Source organism: Condylura cristata, unplaced genomic scaffold (assembly GCF_000260355.1).
Source record: "Condylura cristata isolate star-nosed mole 26May11 unplaced genomic scaffold, ConCri1.0 scaffold00041, whole genome shotgun sequence".
In the NCBI taxonomy this organism is placed as follows: Eukaryota; Metazoa; Chordata; class Mammalia; order Eulipotyphla; family Talpidae; genus Condylura; species Condylura cristata.
Window position 1 is genome coordinate 4,482,761 of NW_004567142.1, and position 18,328 is coordinate 4,501,088.

Below are 18,328 nucleotides of genomic sequence, written 5' to 3' on the forward strand. Positions count from 1 at the left end.
TGCTGTTCTTTTCTACTTTGGCATTCTTGGTGGCCCCTAGATCTGCTCAGGTCCCTTCCATTAGCCTTCTGCACCCATCCCCCAACTTCGGAGTTGTGTATGGACCAGGCCTTTTTATTTTCTGTATTCTTGGTGCTTCCATGTCTGCAGTCTAGCTGACTGTGGGGGGGCTGCCCCTCCCAGGGCTAGCCAACTCCTGCAGACAATGGAGGGCTCCCTCGAGGCCATGCCTTTCACATGAAAACCATCCAGGGCCCTCTCCTGGCACAAATAAAGCACAGCACTATGAAGCTATCTATAGCCAGCCACTGCCTCAAGAGTTCAATCCCCCACCAGGTAGCTGACCCACAGGGCCTCCCCCCTATATCTCTGGCCTATACCCCAGTTCTTAGATGCATAAATAAATAAATTTATCAAAGAAAACCATCCAATCCAGAGGTCCCCACCTCTTCCTCGGTGGAGCTTACACTCTGGGCACTATTTCTCAGTCTCGTCACCCAGTGCCCAGGCCTCAGATGACTAGGAACAGCTCCCAGTCTTGGAAGCAGCTGAAATTACTCAAACCAGCTGAGCCACCTCCTCCATTCAGTAGACTCCAGTGCACAGCTTGGCTCTCCCCTCGTGGCCCGCCCAGGTTGGAGTGCCGGGCCCTCTCTTGGGATCCGTGAGTTTTTGTTTTTTTTTTAAGATTTATTTATTTATGCATCTAGAAATGGGGTACAAGCCAGAGGTGCAGGGGCGGTGAGAGGATTCACTAGAGACAAGAGTGGAGCGCAGAACAGACAGATCGACTGCTGAGGGGAGCAGCGAGCGGGTCAGGAGTGGTCTGCAGCGCCCTGTGGTCACTTCTGGGCTGGGGACTGAACTCGCACTGAAGCGGCTGCAGCCAGCTGGCAGTGCTGCGTCCTAGCCCGCTGAGCCACGAGGGAGGGCCATCAGTGAGTTTTCTTTTTTAATAATATAATAGTTTATTTTTACATCATTTTGTGAATTTTTCCATCTCAGTTGTAATCCCCGTGGGCTTCCCATCACCAAATCACCCGTGTGCCATCTTGGTGAGTAATTCTAACGGCAATTGTCTCCTAATCTGTTGGCCCCGCATACCTGAATTATAAGGAAACCTCCATTTTATAAAACACTTTGCTATTAACAACTTGATCTTGTGACCTTCTCCCCAGGGCTGGCTGCGGCTCAAAGTGCCTGGGAGGTCATGGTCACCCCCTCTGTGGCTCTGGGGCCACGACTGACTGGAGGGTGTAGTGTCAGGTCTCCACAGCTGGCCCATGACCATGCCCCAGGTACCCACACGCTGGATACCGCCTCCCGGATTTAAAGTAGGCTGGCCTGACTTCATTCACCAGTAGAATGAGGTGAAGTGAGACTGTGCCACTTCTGCCAACCCCTGGAAGTGCTCACTCTGGGGACCCTGAGCTGCCGAAGGAGCCCTGCTGCCCTGTGGGAGAGGCCACGCGAAGGCAGCGAGAACTACGTGGGCCCAGTCAGCCGCATCTACTAGCCGCCCCAACTCAGGGGCCAGACTCACTGGCCCGCGTTGTTCCAAGATGACCTCAGCCCCAACTGACATCACAGGAGCCGATGCCTGCTGAACCCAGACAGCCCAAGAATTGTGGTAGTGGTCATTGTTTTAAGAGTCCAAGTTACGGGAGTTTGTCATTCAGCAAGCATAAGCCAGAGGAGATCCTCCTTCGCCTCCCAGTGGAACTGGCTCCTTCAGGCCCCCACCAGGATGCTGGGGCCTCAGCCAACTTCACACTCCTACCGGTCCTCCTCCTCACTGTCCTGTCCCCTCCACTGCCTTGTTCGTTTCTCCTGGGAGCGTATCTTTTCTTTACTAAATTGTGGGCACAGGAATTTTGTCTCAGCCTTTGCTTCTCAGAAAACACGACCTCAGGGCCCTCTCTGATGGCGCAAGGGGTTAAAGCGCAGCACTATGAAGCTATCTGCTGGCCAGGGAGGTGACCCATATGGCACGACAGACCTCTCCTGTGTCGCCTGATGCTCCCCTCAGCAGTGTCTAAGTAGATTCGTGTTCTGCTTCCCACTCTCTCTGGTGAACCCTCTCACCTCCAGCACCTCTGGCCTTACCCCAGTTCTTGTATGCATAAATAAATAACTCTTTAAAAAAAAAATTTAAAAAACAAAAAAAGTGACCTCAGACCAGAAGCCAGTTGTCTCTCTCCCTATTTTCCCTCCCGACTCTTCTTTGCCCCGCTTCTGAATCCAAAAAAGACAGCCCACTTCCCAGATTCCCAAGCATTAGACAACAGTCAGTGGGGTGGGGGACCAAGGTGAGAACAAAAACATCTGCAAGGACTCTGAAGGAAGCAGCAAGCAGCTTGTTTGCTCAGGTCAGCAGCAAGTGAAACCTCCCTGCCCCCACCTACACAGAATGGAGGGAGTCCCATGGAGATAGGGCAGGGGAAAGCAAGTGGCCTGTCAGCAGCATTTCAGGGGCCAAGTGGGGATGAGGGTTGTCTGACTCTGTGGTGGGAGGGGCTCTAGCCTTCCATCCCTTCCCTCAGGGAGCCTCTTTCCATGACCTCCACACCCACCAGTTCTCAGTCCCTGGAAACCCCAGAAATCCATCACCACGGATCCTCCAGCAGGTCCCACAGCCTGGTGCTACTTGAATCAGATAAGTCAGCAGAGAAGATACTGGGGCCTGGGGGTCCACAGCCCAGAGGGGGACCCCCACTCAGAGCCTCCAGCCAGTCCAAGGAGTCAGTGGGGCCCCTGGGAGAGGGGCAGGGAGAGTTTGAGGGGGAGGGGAACGAGGAGGAGAAGACAGATGAGAGGCCTTCGGAATCCTGTGAGGGAGACAGCACGTCGAAGGAGCCAGGGAAGTCCAGAGGGATGGGGGGCAGTGGGTCTGCAGGGGAAGGAATGCAGTGTGAGCTTAATTAAGAAGGCAGGGATCCGAACCCCGACCCCCATTCTTCATTTCCAGGAGGTCAGGACCATACCCCACTCCTGGTTAGGGGCGTGAAGTCAAAACCCTCCCCCCCACCCCCCAGCCCCTTCCGCCCAGGGGTACTTTCCCCAAAATCTAGGAGCGCCCAGGGGTACTTTCCCCAAAATCTAGGAGCTCGTCTCATACCGTCTGGCTCCACCTGATCCTCCAGGATGTCATCGATGCTCCGGTTCGGGAGCAACTAAGGAAGGACGAGTAGGGCGGGGTGAACCTGGGGCGCGCGGGCCAGGACTCCTTCCGGAGCTGTTAACCCGGGCGCGCGCTCCCCCTCACCTGCGCCCTGCGGATGGCCTCCTGCAGCTCCTCCTCCAGAGTCAGGGCCACTGAGGCCGGTGCTGAGGAAGGAGGCGGCGATGACGCTGGATTCGGAGTCTCAGCTGCAACCCGAACCGGGGCTGACGCTAGGGTTCCCGCGGCGCGTGGAAGAGGTGGCGAGTGCGAAGCTGGACTCGGCTTGAGCTAGAAGCGCGAGGGCCAGTTCCTATAAGCCACGCCCACTGGCGCAGCCCCACCCACCTGCAAGCTGTGGCCCCACCCCCTGGCCGTCCGGTGCGGCCTTTCGCTCGCCGGCCCCGCCTTCGACCCCGCCCCCACACTGTCATTGGCTCCTCTTTCCCTAAGACCGCCCCTCGCCCTAATCCCCGCCCCCTTCTCCGGCTTTCTCCCTTCGACTTCCCACCCGTCCCGCCGTCTTCCTCCTTAGGCCGCGCGCGAGTAGCCCCGCCTCACCGAGCCCTGCCGGCGGGTGGCTCCCAGGGCCTTGGGCCTGAGTCGTGGCCAAGGACCACCCGCGGGACTGTCCTCGCGCCGCGACTTCGGCCGCTCGCGGGGCGGGATACCGCCGCGCATGCGCTCCAGGAGCGTCGACTTGGTCCCCGACACCGGGAGGCCCCGCAAGCGCAGCTGCTGGCGGAGCTCAGAGACCTGGGGTGGGAGGGAGGTGGGGGAGAAGCCGTGCTGGGCAGGCCTCGGGGCGCAGAAGGGGCTGCGGGACTGGACATTTGGAAACCGAGAGAGAGAAGGGCGGAGGGCCCGACCGCTGAGCTCCGATGGGCGGAGGCTGCAGGACTAGACTACTGGATCCCCACCGAGAAAGAGGGGCCGGGCTGGGAGACTGCGCCCCAGACTCACCGTCAGCTCCTCCAGTTTAAGGGTCTGAAGTTCCAACTTGTGTGGTAGGGGCGACGGGTTGGGTACTCCTGGTGGGGAGGGCGCGAGGGGAGTGGGTTTCATCCTGCCGATAGGCAGAGGGGGAGACAGGTTAGTAGGGTCGGAGAAAAGCCATTCTGTCCTCAGACAGGACCTCCAAGACCCAGGAAAGTGAGAGTCCAGAGTTCTGGTCTGCACAGGAGCAAACTGGAAGGCTCGTTCCTGGGCTTAGGAGAGGTGGAGCTGGGGGGCTCGCTCTTGAGTCTGAGACCAGGGCTCATGGGAACTAGAGAAAGAGGGACTGGGGACCTGGAGTCTTGAGTCGCAGGGGTCACAGACTCGAGGTCTGAGGGAAGAGGATGCTGGGGATTTGAACTTTCCATCAAACATAAATGGGGATCATACCTCGGCGGCGGCCGCTGTGACTTTGCCCCTTCCCACACAGGTTGCCCAGGGGGACCCAGGGCTGGTCCTTGGGCCTGGGACTCTGCCCTGGACCCTTGTCTTGTCTCTGGGGGCATGTACTGGTGGTATGTCAAGTTTCCCTTAAGCGTGGGCTCCCTCCAATGCCGGGAGTTCCTGGGAGACTCCTGGAAAAGCAGGAGTGATGTCTTAGCTTCCAGCTCTGTTCCCCTTTGCTGCCCCACGCCTCATGCAAACTCTGGAATCAGCTTGGCACCTCCAGAGAGAAGCAAAAAGGGCAGCAGCAAGGAAGACCCAAGCTAGACTCTCAGGAGGTCTTCCCCTCACTTCAATGGAGACTCACCTTCTTTGGGGACTTCCAGGGGCAGTATTCTGGCTCAGGGAGCAGGCCACCAGGGCTGAAGAGGAAGGCGGCAGGGCCCGAGGGCGAGGCCGGGACTGGGGCAGGGGCCAGAGCTGTGCCTGAGGCTGAGATCCATGGATCTGGATTTGAGGCTGGAGAGGAGCTGAAGGACCCTGAAAGGCCTGCGAGCAGCAAGCCAGGTAGGGGATGTGGGGTGACCAACTTTCTCAGGAAGAAGACCTTGAGGCCCCAGCCCCCAGGGTGTGGGAGGGCAGGCCCAGGCAGAAAACCCAGTCACAGAGCCAAAGGCCAAGACTTCTAGGTGAAGGGCAGATGTGCTAGAGACCCAGACTTTAACATCCTCGAGTGTCTTCAGTCACCAGGGGTGTGGTAGCTAAGGAGCACAGATTTCTGGGGGCTTGGGGGCAGAGATTGAAACTTGGTGGTTGTTGGCGAGAAAGAAGCTGATGGTGAGAAAGAAGCTGCTAGCCACATCCTGAGATTGTAAAGACGGGGACGGCTAACTCCAAAGAGCTAGCTTCATACATTTCACATCTTACATTTCAGTACGAGAAAGTGAGGGAGGAAAAGGCAGAAGGTGGGATCTGGCTGGGACTTGTATTCCTGGGGCCTCTGGAAAGGGCAGATGGGATAGGATTTCAATGTATAGCAGCGCCTGGGGATTGAGCCTGGGAACAGAGCTATCTGGCAGCTCTCCAGGGAGCCCCGGGGGCGGGGGGCCTCCGTCCCCTCCCTGACTGGGCCCGTACTTACTAGGGTCCTGATACCTTCTGTGGATCCGAAGCTGGAGGACTGTGGAGGGATGAGAGAAGTGGGAGGAGAAGGCGGGAAGGGAGTGTCCAGGAGTCTGGCCTGGCAGGCGTGGTGAGCCGCAGTTGTTGGCCAGACACATGTGCCCAGCCCCCTTACACACCCAGAGCAGGCAGCGGGCAGGCAGCCCGCTCCCTTTCCCCGGCCTCCCGACTGCTCCCTGCCAGCACTACGCAGGGCCAGAGATGTTCTGGGACTAGGAGCCAGCCAGCGTGCAGGCAGCCCTGCCCCCAGCACCACCTGCCCCCTCACCAGCCTGAGCCCACCCCACTCTGCACAGCCGCCATCTTGGCAGCCTGGCCCATTTAAATGTTGCCTCTCTTTATCTGTGCACCCCGCTCAGTACCCACTCACTCTGTGCGACCTCTGGGCGTCCGATAGTCATTACCTCCTGCACACCCCCCTTCCACCTGCAAGTCTCTCACCCTAGTTTTGCCCGTGTGCTACCTTCATACACTTGTGCCCTCCACAGTGTTCATGCTTGGCTCACTCCGCCTTGCCACCCACCCTGCCACACGCACACGCTCGTTTGCACACTCAGGAGCAAGGCTGTCTGCATGTACTTGCGCTCCTTGAATGCTCTGCACACTCTTTGCTCCTGGGTGAGCCCAACCATGTAAGCACACCCATTACACACTCAAGGATCCCCTGCTTCCTCAAAAACTGACCTCCATTTCTACCTGATGGTATACTTTTTTTTTTTTAATTATTATTATTAACCTGCACTGCGAGCTAAAATCAAACTTCGAATGCTTGAAAGGCTTTGTGGTCCCCTCATGCACACCCCCATGCTGCTCAGTGTCAAGTTCCTGCTCTGGGTGCTTCTCCACTCTGCACAGCTGCCCATTTAAACCCCTGTTCCTCTGCAGCATCTGAACCTCTACACACCTGCTTCTCACCACCCACTCCTCCAGGCCATTTGCACGCGCAACTCTGACCCCTTTGCTGGGGCCACCTTTATGCACCAGTGACCTTTTGCCTAGAAACACAGGCCTCCCACAGCCACCATACCCCTCCAAGAATGCTCTGCAAATTCGACTATCCCCAGAACCCCAAGTATCCCTTCCCTACATGCAGAGAAGTCTCTCACCAGATCGGAATTTGGAGCGAATGATTTGGGAGCGCTGGGAGGAAGCCGCCAGGGTCATTGCCAAGGCTGGAATGGGGACCTGGACTGGGAGAGGGGAGGGTCCCAATGGGAAGCAAGGTCAGAATGGAGGTCAGGAGGTTGCCCCTTCTTGCAAAAGCAGCAGGGAAAAGGCCTGAGGGCATTAGCGGTAGGAGAGGTCTTGGGAGCTAACCTGCCTTCTGGGGAAGGAGGGGTCTGGGGGGGGTCCCAGACTCCTGGGTTATAGAGAGAGAACAGAGGCTAGAGACCCCGACTCCTGGGCCTGAGGGAGGAGGGGCTCAGGGCCCTCTGGGTTGTAAGGAGGCCCAGACCCAGGAAGGGGCAGAGGAGATGGCGGTGACAGGCCAGAAAGCAATCCTTCCAGAGTACTAAATTCCTGCATCCTTGATCGTGGGAGTTGACAGATCCCTGGAAAATGCAGGGTCTCTGCCTCCTTCACTAGAGAAGAGAGTGGATGAGGTGTCAGCAAAGAGGTTCAAGGGGAAGGAAGCGGGACCAGAGAGGTGATGGAATCGTTAGGGCGGATCTCCCCTTCCCCTCTCGCCCTGGGGCTCTCACCTGGTGGGTCTGCGCAGCGGTTCTCTGGGCGGATCGAGTCCAGAGGTCTAGGCTGGAGGTCGTAGGCTCCGCCCTACTCGCCTGGGACCGCCTCGGACCCCCCTTTCTAGGGCGTTCTGGGAGCCCGGGGAGCGGGGCGGGGGAGCCGGGAGCCCCGCCTGGGACCCTGAGAAGGGGCGGGAGCAGCGTCTGGGAGGGCCTGGGGCGGGGCGGGCATCGGGGTTCCCTTGCTGGCTCCTCCGGCGCCCGCCCAGGGCCGCGGGAACCGGCTGTAGCTGCGGGCGGACTGACAGCAGCAGGTGCGGGAGAGGGACGCGGGTGAGCAGCAGCGGCAGGTGATCGTGTCCCGGCCCCGCACGCAGGTGCCACCTGTCGCTTACTTTTTCCCTGACGCAGCAACAGGAGTCAGATTCGGGGAACTGAAAAGTTCTTACTGGAGCCCGGATTTCTGGGGGAGGAGAGAACTGGGAACCTAGATCCCTGGTTTTGAAGGGACAGAAGCTCGGACTCCTGGCTTTGAAGGAGGAGGGGCTTGAGGCCCCACTTCTAGTGTGCGGGAGGAGGGATGCTGGGGACAAGGATAAAAGGTATTGGGGTGCATTACTGTGCTGGATAGACCCCTGAGCCTGAGGGAGGAGGGGGCTGGAGAATAGACTTTTGGGGTCAAAAGGAGAGTTGGCTGGCACCCACCAGCTGGCCTGAGGACCTGATCACCAGCAGAGCAAGCTTATTGCTCTGACCTGGAGGCGTGAGGTGGCCCAGTGCTCCTGGGTTGGGTTACAGGCAAGAGGACACGATGAGGCCATGGCTATAAATACCAACGTGGACTCAGCAAGAGTCCAGAGCTCTAGGCAAGGGCCCTGCTGATATATTACACAGAAATCATATCACTAACACTCTGGAGTCTTAAAAAATGAGGTGTCGTCAATACCACATATACCTTTATTGCTCCTGTCGCTCAAATCCCAGGCCCCTCTACCCATCCCATCCTCCGCCACCCGAAAACTCAAACTCCCAGCAGTCCGCGCGGGGAGAGAACTACAACTCCCGGAAAACTCTGCGCCCTGGCGCGCTCCAGTGAGTAAAGTCGAATTTTCAAGGCTCGCGCGCTCGTTTGTAATTGGCTATCAAGGAGGCGTGGCCGCGGGAGGTCCGTGACGGTGATTGGCCGGAAGTTCCTGCTGCTCAAGATCCCAGAGGAGGCGGCGGAGCCTGCGCAGTTCACGGTGCAGGGCGTCGTCCGTCACCGGGCCCGTAAGGCGCAGGCGCGAGCTGCCCAAGGGCAGGATGAGGGGAGGGTGAGAAGAGAAATTTTCGAAGATATCCCCTGTGAGACCGAAAAAGACTGAATTAAATTCTGAAAATGAGCGTGAGGCGGCAGTGTCGGGGAGAAGCCGAGGAGGCATCATCCCCAAAAAGAGAAAACGTCCACCCTAAACTCCTGGCGAGGCGCCCCCAAAGCGTCGTGGGAACCTGAAGGGCGACGGGCCACTGGTGCCTGGGAAACAGGGTATGTCGTTGGGTTCTCGCTTGCATTAGGGAGAAATGGGAGGCAGCAGAGGAAGGTGAGAAAGGCGAGTTTATGACAGGAGGAGACGGGCACTTGAACCCTTGGCGGGGGAGGGGAAGTGGTAGCATGCAGCCCCGGATCCTGGGGTGGATGGGGGCTGGCGCACGTGGGCCCTGGGGCGGACAGGGCTAGGCGTCCAGCTCAGAAGGGAGGGCCTGCGGGTCTCGATGGCTAGGTTGCGAGGACAGAAGAGCGCAGACGGCCCCAGGCCTGCGCCCCCACTTCTCCGCACCTGTGTCCACCGCATCTCGCTCCGCCGGAGGAGGGTCCCAGGCAGGTGGCGGCCCACGACCAGGACCCAGCTGGTAGTGGCTGAGCAGGTGGTGGAGCTGCGCAGGGGTCAGTGTGGGGTGATCAGTTCGTAAGCTGCTCCATGAAGCCTGGTGGCGAGAGAGGCGGCAAGCCCAGGTGGTTATGGGGCAGCGGAGAATCCTGCACGCGAGGCCCTCCAGCAAGGGAGTGGCTCTGGTGGCGGACAGCGTCTGCAGTGCCTTTTGGACTTTGGGGGGCCTGGTTGTCACCAAAGTGATGGTGAGACAGGGCTTGCCCTCAACTCTAAGAAATATATATTTGCTTCAGAACGAGTGAAAATAGAAGAGGCGGCAGAGAAAAACAGGCCACTCCTTTATATTGTTGAAGCTGTTGTGATGTGTCCATAGGGTCACATCTTTTTTGAAATTTTCTACACTGAATCTAGCTGATCTCAGGGATCATCCGTGAGGCTTAAAGTCACTCTCTGGACCCAGATTGCCAACTTTCAGAAACCCTGGCTTGATCCTTACTGCCTCTGGTTATTGCGCCCCAAGTTCCTCATCTGTTAATTGGCGGGGCCGGGGGGCATAGAAACTACCCACTAGAGTTGTTATGTAGGTTCTAGTGGGTTGTTGGCAAAGTCACGACTCATTTTTGCTTGAGAAACAGAGAACAGCCCAATATATGGCGAGATTGCGTAGCTCTCAGAACACTGCCTGGTGCTTATTAATGCAGTGCAGATGTTTGATAAGTAAAAATAAATGAAGTTGTGACCTGATTCTTGGCTTCCTGATCTCAAAAAAATCTCCGTCATCAACCTCATCAGGCTTTGTTGACATTCACTGTATCTGGCGTATAGTTTGTGTTCAATGAGCATGTTAACTATCGCTTTCTTGGATCTCATACCAAACATCCTAAGTCAACATAGCACATCAAGATTCGGATGGAGCCAGCTGCATCTGTCCAACAACAGTGGACACTATCATTGCTGGCTCTCTTGTAGCTGGTGTGTGAGCTGGGACTGGGGATACCGGGGAGTCCAAGGGGGGTTACACAGAAAGCTGAATACAGATGATGGGCTGAGTGGTGGGGAGCCAGGGGTCAGGAATCACCTTGAGCAGGGAGGTACGGGGCACACAGAGCAGGTTCACAGCCATAGAGAGTTTCCTGAAGAACTCCGTGGCAATGTCACCCAGCCCAGCCCCCTGCAGCCAGTCCAAGACAAGGTCCAGGTTGGTTCGGATTTGGACAGCTCGGGACCACTGATAGAAAGGTCGGCCTTGACCTGTGGGGGAATAGTAGGAGGTGTAGCAGGTATGTGGGTCTTGCCTCCCGGGCCCCTTCTATCCTTGGGCTTGGGCTCCAGAGCCTATTTGATTTGATGTGGGTCTCAGTGGCACCTGCCTCTGCCTCCTTTCCCGTCCCCAACAAACCCTCACCTCGTTCCATCAGAGAGTTGAGAAGAGACGCATTGGAGAAGAAGAACAAGTAGCCGAAAGTCTGAGACACGAGGTCTGGGTGCAGCTCACACTGACTGGTCAGCTCGAGGGCTGCCTGGAACACGCCCAACGTAGGTCGCAGTCCTGGAGGCATGGCCGTCAGCTCTGCGCCAGGCCCAGGCAGCTCTGCCCCAGCTGTGAAAGGGTTACTGTCCAGCAGAGCAGGCAGTGTTGAATACAGAGTCTGAGAAGACAGAGCAAACCAGTGATCAGACTGTGATTTCCAGAAAGCTGCAGGGTGATAGGACATAAGATAATGGGAGCTACGCCAAAGCCTTTTGGGAGTTGTAGTCCATTCCACTTTCAAAGCCCTACTGGTCTCCATTTGTACACGTCTACTTTCCGGATGGGTTTCTAGCATTCACCAAGCTCGGCCTTTCTGGAAATATCTCAGGTATGTGAAGACCCCTTCTGGTGCCTTACAGGACTGGTAGTTCTCCACAGCTTAAGGAAGATGGAATACAGAACAAAGAGCAAAGAGAAACCCTTCCATCAAAGATTTACCCAGAATTCCCGAAGGGAAGAAAAGAATAGAGGGTCAGGAAGTAGGAGTGGTGTGGCACTTAGCCAGTGGAAAGTGAGATCAGGCCAAGGGCAGGAAATGAGGTCAGAGCCAGAAATGAAGTAAAACCACAATTGGCAGGGATGTACAGGAAGTGAAGCCTTGGAGACAAGGGCTTCACGAATCAGTGCTGCTCCAGGAACACAGAGCCCACCTGGTTTTACAGACAGGGAATTGGGCCTACCACCAGCCAGACACTCTGAGAATTCCAAGAAGCAATATTGAAATCAAGGGAGGTATTGGGGCAGAAAGCAGGTCCTATAGGACAGACACTCCAGGGAGAAAAAGACTGTGGCTTAGAAAAGGAAGTAAACTCAAAGCTGTGGGAAGTGAGGTCAGGAAACAGAGGAAGTGAAGCCTTGATTAACAAGGCCCTTTCATTTAAATGACAGCCGCGGCTGTCAGAGCAAGCACTACTTGCTATCTGTATATGTGTGAGTGTGTGTGTAAATGCACTTCTGTGTATGCAACTTATCAGGGACAGAAGAGTGAACTTAGAAAAGTGGAGCTTGATAATGGTGGTGACATCACCTGGTCATGAGAGGACAGTTTCAGAGATAGGAAAAGATGCCAGAAAGGGAGGAAGTGACACAAACTGAAACAGGAAGTGGTGTCAGAATAGCAAAATACCAGGGTGAAATGGGAAGTGACATCAGAGAGCAGGTAATATTGTGAGGTCAAAATAGGGCGTGACTTCAGAGCAAGGTGATGTAGTTAAAACAGGAAGTGATGTCCTATCAAAAAGGAAACAAGGAGCAAGGCTGACCTTGGTGAGGTAGTACACGGACTGCTGGAACGTACACATGATGACCTCATCCAGGAGGGCCATGGCCTCATCACATAATTCCAAGTCATTGCAGAGCTGTAGGTCTGAGGACAGGCCTGGGGGTGAGAGAGAGCCAACGGCTGGCAGGCAGGAGCCCAGGTCCCCAGATGTAGGGAATGGTACAGGGCTTGGACAGTCTTGGACTTGGGTCAGAGCTCACCCTCCTGGTCGGCCTCCTTTTCCATCTCTAGCACCTTCTCTTGCACAAAACTGAGCAGCTCTGTGGTATTGGCCATCCACAGCATGAGTGGCCGAAGCTCCACAGACACAGCCTCAGGGGTCAAGGGCACCTCAGGGACCCCCTCAGGGTGGCTGGGAAAGGAAAGAGGGACTTTAATTCCTGCCCAAAGCCCACCCAGTATCCACATCTGAGGTCTGGTTCTAATTGGAGGCCCAGTCCCACCCCACTTTACAGTTGGGTCCAAAGGATGAGCAGAAGCTTAGGCCAAGACATGCAGGAGAGAAGGCAGGACTGACCATAAATTCCAGCCCCTGCATTCCTGTAGCCCTTTCTCCCCAGTATTTCTCTTACTTCTCTGGCTGACGGTCTCCAATCTCCTTAATCTTTTCCTGTGGAACAATAAGGTGAAAATCAACATAAGGGTGTGGGGGAGAGAAGCCTATGATTTAACTCCCTGTATTTTTCTAGAAGCAACTTTTTAACCGAAAACCCCTCCCTGCTTTTTGAATGAAATCTAATCCTCAGGCTCCCGAAGGGTCTTCTCTTCTTTCTTCTAAAAACATAACACCCTATCATTAAGTGGCAGGTCTGCTTCTGCTTAAATATTTTTCTTCTTGCCCCTGAGAAAATCCCTAAATCTTTCTAAGTGGGTCTTTCATAGCCGGGCACCTCTTCCCTCCTCTCTGAATGGGTTCTCCCTGGCATTTCTGTCGGTAGGCCTGTAGGGCTTGTTCTCCCTGCTCTGCAAGAATGCTCTCACCCACTATGCTCCCATCTCTAGGCCCAGTGGGCCGTCACATGTCTCATCCACTGCAACCCCCCCCCATCTCCTTGAATGGTTTTTTTCTGTGACCCCACAGCTGCAAAGCCCAGTGGAAAAGTCCACTATTCCCAGCACGCCTTGGCCCCACCCCCCAATCATGGGAGACAGTTTCCTCGCATGAGCTACCGAACTGGGGCTGAAGGTGGCCAAGCTGAGCTGAGGGCGCGGCTGAGTCAGGTGGGGCTGGCGGGGCTTTGCTCCTCACCCAGACCACTTCTTTGATGAGTCGGGCCAGGCTGCCCAGCAGGCGCGGCAGGTGGCCCAGTTCCAGTTCCCGGGCCGAGTGCTGCACACACAGCGCTAGCAGCGTGGCTGGCCCGAGCGGAGGCAGGTCCCCGGCGCCAGAAGCCGCGGTGCGCACGATCTCGCCCAGCAACGCCTCTTCTTCGCGCGGCCGGAAGCGCAGCACAGGCTCGCGGCCATCCAGGTAGGCGGCCAGCGCCTCGCCACGCTCCTGCAGGCCACGGCCACACAGGCGACAAGAGAAGGCCCAGCCGGGGCCTGGTGGCGTGGCCCCAGGGCGCGCGGGCAACCACGGTGGCCGAACTGGCCCGGAGCCTCCATTGCGGGGGTCCTTGTACATGAACAGGAAGTGCTCGCCCAGCCCCAGGAGGTCGCCCGGGTGCAGCTCGGCCTCCCGCAGCAGGAGGCACCCATTGTGCGTGACCGGGGCTCCCCGGGACGGGCGCACCATGGCGGGGGGCTCAGGGCCGGCACGCACGGTGCAGTGACGTGGTAGGATGTCCGGGGCATTGAGAAAGGTGTCCACGTATGGGGCGGGGGACCCACCACGGGCCGAAGAGTTCCCTCCGCGGCCAAACACGTGCTGCTCGCGCGTCATCACATACACCACGAAGTCCTGGACAGAAACGTGAAGACCACTAAATGCTCCAGAACTTCCCAAGAGAGCTCATTCCCACAGTCGACTCCCCCATCAGCCCTTGAGTGAACATGTCCAACAAAAACTGCTGGGATGCCAAAGGAGTCTCCCAGCTGCATGCCCCTGGCACACTGGCCTCTTCGGTGGCACTCCCCAAAGTACACTGTCCTGTAACACTACCCTGAAGACTGGTTACTGGCAAGAAAACCTCTTCTTTAGCAGGGCCTCTCTGGGGCTTCCTCCCTCAAAGTACAGATGCTTCCCAGGAGCTCATTCTCTTATGCGCTGTCCCATGATCTTGCCTCTGAACAAACCCTTTCAAGACAGTCTCTTCCAACAGTGAGCTTCCATAGTCCCACTCCAAGAATTGGTACTTCGAGGTCACCCCACTTACATTACCAAAATGGACTGCTCCAAGGAATGGACCATACACTCAAAGAGTGGACCTCTCCCAGAAAAGCTTCCTTCAAGGAACTCTCTCATCCCCCTACCCCTGGTGCCACTAGCCCATTTTTTCACCCCATCCCCACAGAGGTTTCCCAAGGCATTTACCCTTTCAAAAATAATGTCTCTTAATAGTCCCAAAGCAAGGCATCAGTACCTTTAAAGTTGAGGGCCTGCCTGGTGGCTCACTGGTTAAAGACACAGCACTATCAAGCTATCGCCAGCCCCCACAACATGAGTTCTATCCCCGGTCAGGGAGTGACCCACAGGGCGCAGCAGACCTCTCCTGTCTCCCCGTTGCTTGCCTCAGCAGTGTGTTTCAATCTACCTGTTCTGCTCCCCATTCTGTTTCTGGTGAACCCTCTCACCCCAGCATCTCTGGCCTACACCCCAGTTCTTGTATGCATAAATAAATAAATAAGAAAATCCCCCTTTGAACTAAGATTACTCCTACTCTTTCTACCCATGTTGAATTCACTGATAAGGAGACAGTCCTACAGTGGACTAAGCTATGGCCTCTGCTCCCGTGATGGAGGATTCTAAAGACACCCTCCCTTCCTTCAATGATCCCCTTTATTCCCATCCCCCAAGAGAATACCTCCAAGGAGATGTCAGTATAGTGAGTTCTTCTAGTAACCCCATATAAATAGATGTTTTCAAGGAGACCTTTTCCTATATTGGGGTGTCCCGTTTCATAGAAGAAATGAAGAGATACATCCCAGAAAATCCCTTCTGAAAATGGACTCTCACTTCTCCGTTCTATAAAGTGGAAGGCTCCTTCTGAGCCCATTTCTAAAACAGAGCCTCTGAGGAAATAGTTGTCCAAATATACTTACATTCCCTTGCTATACTGAATTCTCCCCATGTCTTTACCCTACAAATGGACATGTCCAAAGAGGTCCTTTCCTTCAGCGGAGATTCATCTCCTCTAGGAAAATGGACCATTCTAGTCTGACAACCTTCTGAAGGTAGCACCCCCACTTTAATGAGCTGTTAGGTAACATACAGCCATGAACAGATGAGAGCAAATAATTTCCTCCCTACAATAGATTCACCTCATACTTCTGTTCCAAGAAATGGAATGTCTAGTGAAGCCTGTTTTTTTTTTTTTAATATATATAGGTATTTATGCATACAAGAACTAGGGTGTAGGCTGGGGATAAAGGGGGTAAAAAGATTCACCTGAGACAGAGTGGGGAGCAGAACAGGTGGATCTACTGAAATACACTGCTGAGGGGAGCAGCAGGCAAGAAAGGAATGGTTTGCTGCACCCCGTGGATCAGCTACCTGGCTGGGATCAAACTCAGGCCACAGTGGCCTTGATAGTGCTGAGACTTTAATAACCCCTGAGCCACTAGGAAGGGCCATGAAGCTTGTTTCTAAGAAAGGAATTTCTCATGAACCCCACCTGAAAGAATGGGTGTTTCTAATGTTTCCCCCTCTTCCCACAAGACTGCACTTCCAGAATAGATCCTTCCAATTTGACTACCTTCCCAATATAGAACCTTCCACTCTCTCCAACATTGTCCAAAGGAATGGGCTGCTATAATAAATGCAGACCCCTTTTCACAATGAATGTGCTCTGTCCCCAGGCCTCAAGAAAACACAGGCTTACCCAGAACAGGATCCTAAGTTTCCATCCAAAATCCCCCAGAAGCTAGACTGTTCCATTACTCCCCATCAAGACATGGACCCTGCAAGGAGGTCACTTCACTACAATGGGGCTCCCATTTTCCTTGAGGAACACTGTGCTTCTCCCAACTTTGAATGAAATGAACCATCCCTTACTTGACCTACCACTGGTGTCTTCTGCTGACATCTGTCCTCCACCTCCCCTCATCTCTGACAATGGTATCCCCCACTCAGGAACCTTGCTGAGATCACACCTTCCAGCAGACCTGAGACCACCGTGACCCAAAGACTTCTAGAAGTTACCTTTTTTGTCACCCTCAAACCACGGTGGGGCATAGGCCTTGCAGAAGAGGCTGTACTTACCTGGGCGTCTTGGTAGCCCTGAAGAAGCAGGAAGTAGGGCCGGTTGTTAGGAGCCTGGATCAGGCACTGGGTCAACTGATCGAAGTCTCCGGGGTCTACAGATCCCATTTGGGCGTCAGCTGCCCCTGGGGCCATGCTCAGTGCCTGCTGCCTGCGCTCCTGCTGCCGCCGCCTCCGACCCTGCAAGCTGAGCTCTGACACGCTGCGCCGTAAGGACAAGTTTTCTGAGCGCTCCTTGCCTCCGGACCCAGCTGAGGGCCCAGAGGACCCGGGGCCGGGACTGGCCAGCGCGGCCCCACCAGATGCAGCCCGGGAGCGGTTCTTCTGGGGCCGCCAAGAGGGGGCGCCCGTGCCTGCGGAGAGAGAAGGAGCTCGATAACGCGGAGGGGAAGCCTGGAGAAAGACTTGGCGAGGATTTGAGACCCCTACAGGGAAATGAGGCTGCTTTGTGAGCACCGGCTCTGGCAAGGGCCGTTCCCACGCCTGGAACACGCTTCCTGCCTGACTCCTGCCCATCTGCCGTCTTCAACTCAGAAATTAATTCATTTCTTTCAACTAGTATTTTTTTGAGCGCCTTCCACGTGCCAGGTAATATTTTAGGCACCGGATATTTCACAGTGAACAGAGAAGACCTGTGCTTCTGAATACTCTTCCCTGAGGTTTCAAGTTGAATGACACTCTGGACCCAGCACAGCCCTGGCACATAGCAGGTGCCTGTGGAAATTAGATGAATGAATGCTGTTTCTTACTAGATTCACTTGTTAATGTCCGTGCTGTATTGCCCAAGGATCCTAAATAATGTGAATGCTGGGGAAAGGGGGTGATAGACAATGATGGCTATAATGGCTATTCTTTATTGAGCACCTACTTTCTGCCAAGCCTTATGCTACCATCTTTCATATACATAGGGGTGCCTGTGCCTGCAGGGGAAGGGGAGACCCAGTCACATACAATGGGCACCTCCTGCTTGGGGAGGTCAAGCTGCACTTAACTTCCCCTAGGGTTTTGCTGAGTTTAACTGGCTCAGAATGGATCGGAATCCAAGCCTGAGTTCAGAACCCAGGAGCTTACCTACCACACTACAGATCTCCCGAAGGGTGGCTCAGGACCAGGAAACCAGCCGGCGGCCCCTGCCAGGCTTCTCTGCACCTGCCCTTTCACCCGTGGAACCACCTTCTGTTCCAGGCCAGGGGCTCTCAAAAAGCCAGGCCCCTGCAGTTTCTACCTCTTTCTGGCCCTCCCTGGTGGTACAACAGGTTAATGCACAGCACTATGCAGCTGTCCGCAGCCACTGCAGCGCGAGTTCAATCCCCAGCCTGGGAGCTGACCCACAGGGCACAGCAGACCTCTCCTGTCTCCCCGCTGCTCCCCTCAGCAGTATGTTTCAGTCAATCTGCCTGTGCTGCTCCCCAGTCTCTCTGGTGAACCCTCTCACCACCAGCACCTCTGGCCTGTACCCCAGTTCTTATATGCATAAATAAATAAATCTTTAAAAAGGAAAAATCAGATACCTCTTTCTTGCCCATGCGCTACGCTCAAGCTTCCACAAACACTTCATGGCCAAAACAGCATCACGCTACCTGTTCCTTTTTAGGTCCCGATCTAAGAGGTTCCGAGCTCTGTTTCACTTGTAGGCGCCTTTCACATAGGCTCTGCCCTCATGAACCACTTCACCTTACTGCTCTGAGAATCTGTCTGCCTTAGGGACGCTTGCCACCATCCAATAGCCCTTGCTCTGGGCTTCTCCATTCCTCGAGCCATGCCCGGCATCACAGGCCCCACCCATCGTGTCCCTCGGGCCCTCCCTCCATCCAGTTTTGGGGTTCTTAAACCCGCCCTGGCTCCGCCCCAGCCCCAGCCCAACCCTCGCG

At 55.5% G+C, this 18,328-nt stretch overlaps 3 protein-coding genes across 5 annotated transcripts in view; all 3 read right to left on the minus strand.

The window, feature by feature from the left end:
- Nucleotides 1–2,300: 2,300 nt before the first annotated feature.
- MAMSTR (MEF2 activating motif and SAP domain containing transcriptional regulator) lies at nt 2,301–6,886 on the minus strand. 2 transcript variants are annotated; one of them, XM_004694260.2, is made up of 9 exons: nt 6,829–6,886; nt 5,682–5,720; nt 4,908–5,059; nt 4,547–4,731; nt 4,124–4,226; nt 3,722–3,916; nt 3,266–3,451; nt 3,119–3,173; nt 2,301–2,890 (listed from the first exon to the last, which is right to left on the minus strand). In XM_004694260.2, exons 1-9 carry the CDS (start codon nt 6,884–6,886, stop codon nt 2,607–2,609), a joined length of 1,257 nt encoding a protein of 418 aa, XP_004694317.1. In that variant the 3' UTR covers nt 2,301–2,606. The 2 variants fall into 2 exon arrangements, with proteins under 2 accessions (XP_004694317.1, XP_012589149.1); XM_012733695.1 differs by having other exon boundaries at nt 4,908–5,089.
- Nucleotides 6,887–8,360: 1,474 nt separating this feature from the next.
- RASIP1 (Ras interacting protein 1) lies at nt 8,361–17,748 on the minus strand. Of its 2 annotated transcripts, none has more exons than XM_012733693.1 (9): nt 16,458–17,748; nt 13,344–13,997; nt 12,667–12,704; nt 12,295–12,446; nt 12,075–12,178; nt 10,687–10,930; nt 10,360–10,532; nt 9,228–9,375; nt 8,361–8,752 (listed from the first exon to the last, which is right to left on the minus strand). In XM_012733693.1, the coding sequence occupies exons 1-9, from the start codon at nt 16,971–16,973 to the stop codon at nt 8,553–8,555; spliced, it is 2,229 nt and encodes a 742-aa protein (XP_012589147.1). In that variant the 5' UTR covers nt 16,974–17,748; the 3' UTR covers nt 8,361–8,552. The 2 variants fall into 2 exon arrangements, with proteins under 2 accessions (XP_012589147.1, XP_012589146.1); XM_012733692.1 differs by having other exon boundaries at nt 12,075–12,190.
- The window catches only part of LOC105854450 (ras-interacting protein 1-like), a 2,921-nt gene continuing 1,804 nt past the window's right edge, over nt 17,212–18,328 (minus strand). Inside the window, exon 4 of the mRNA XM_012733495.1 lies at nt 17,212–17,264. Within this exon, the coding sequence (XP_012588949.1) occupies nt 17,212–17,264 (53 nt within the window). The remainder of the gene's footprint in view (nt 17,265–18,328) is intronic.

Coding starts and splice junctions, on each gene's coding strand:
- MAMSTR (XM_012733695.1), bottom strand. CDS start 6,886: ATGACCCTGGCGGCTTCCTCCCAGCGCTCCCAAATCATTCGCTCCAAA. Junction 3,917..4,123: donor TTAAACTGGAGGAGCTGACG/GTGAGTCTGGGG, acceptor CTCCCACCCCAG/GTCTCTGAGCTCCGCCAGCA. Junction 3,174..3,265: donor AGGCCATCCGCAGGGCGCAG/GTGAGGGGGAGC, acceptor GTCCTTCCTTAG/TTGCTCCCGAACCGGAGCAT.
- RASIP1 (XM_012733692.1), bottom strand. CDS start 16,973: ATGGGCAGGAGTCAGGCAGGAAGCGTGTTCCAGGCGTGGGAACGGCCC. Junction 12,705..13,343: donor TCATCAAAGAAGTGGTCTGG/GTGAGGAGCAAA, acceptor ATTGTTCCACAG/GAAAAGATTAAGGAGATTGG. Junction 12,447..12,666: donor GGAGACCGTCAGCCAGAGAA/GTAAGAGAAATA, acceptor TTCCTTTCCCAG/CCACCCTGAGGGGGTCCCTG.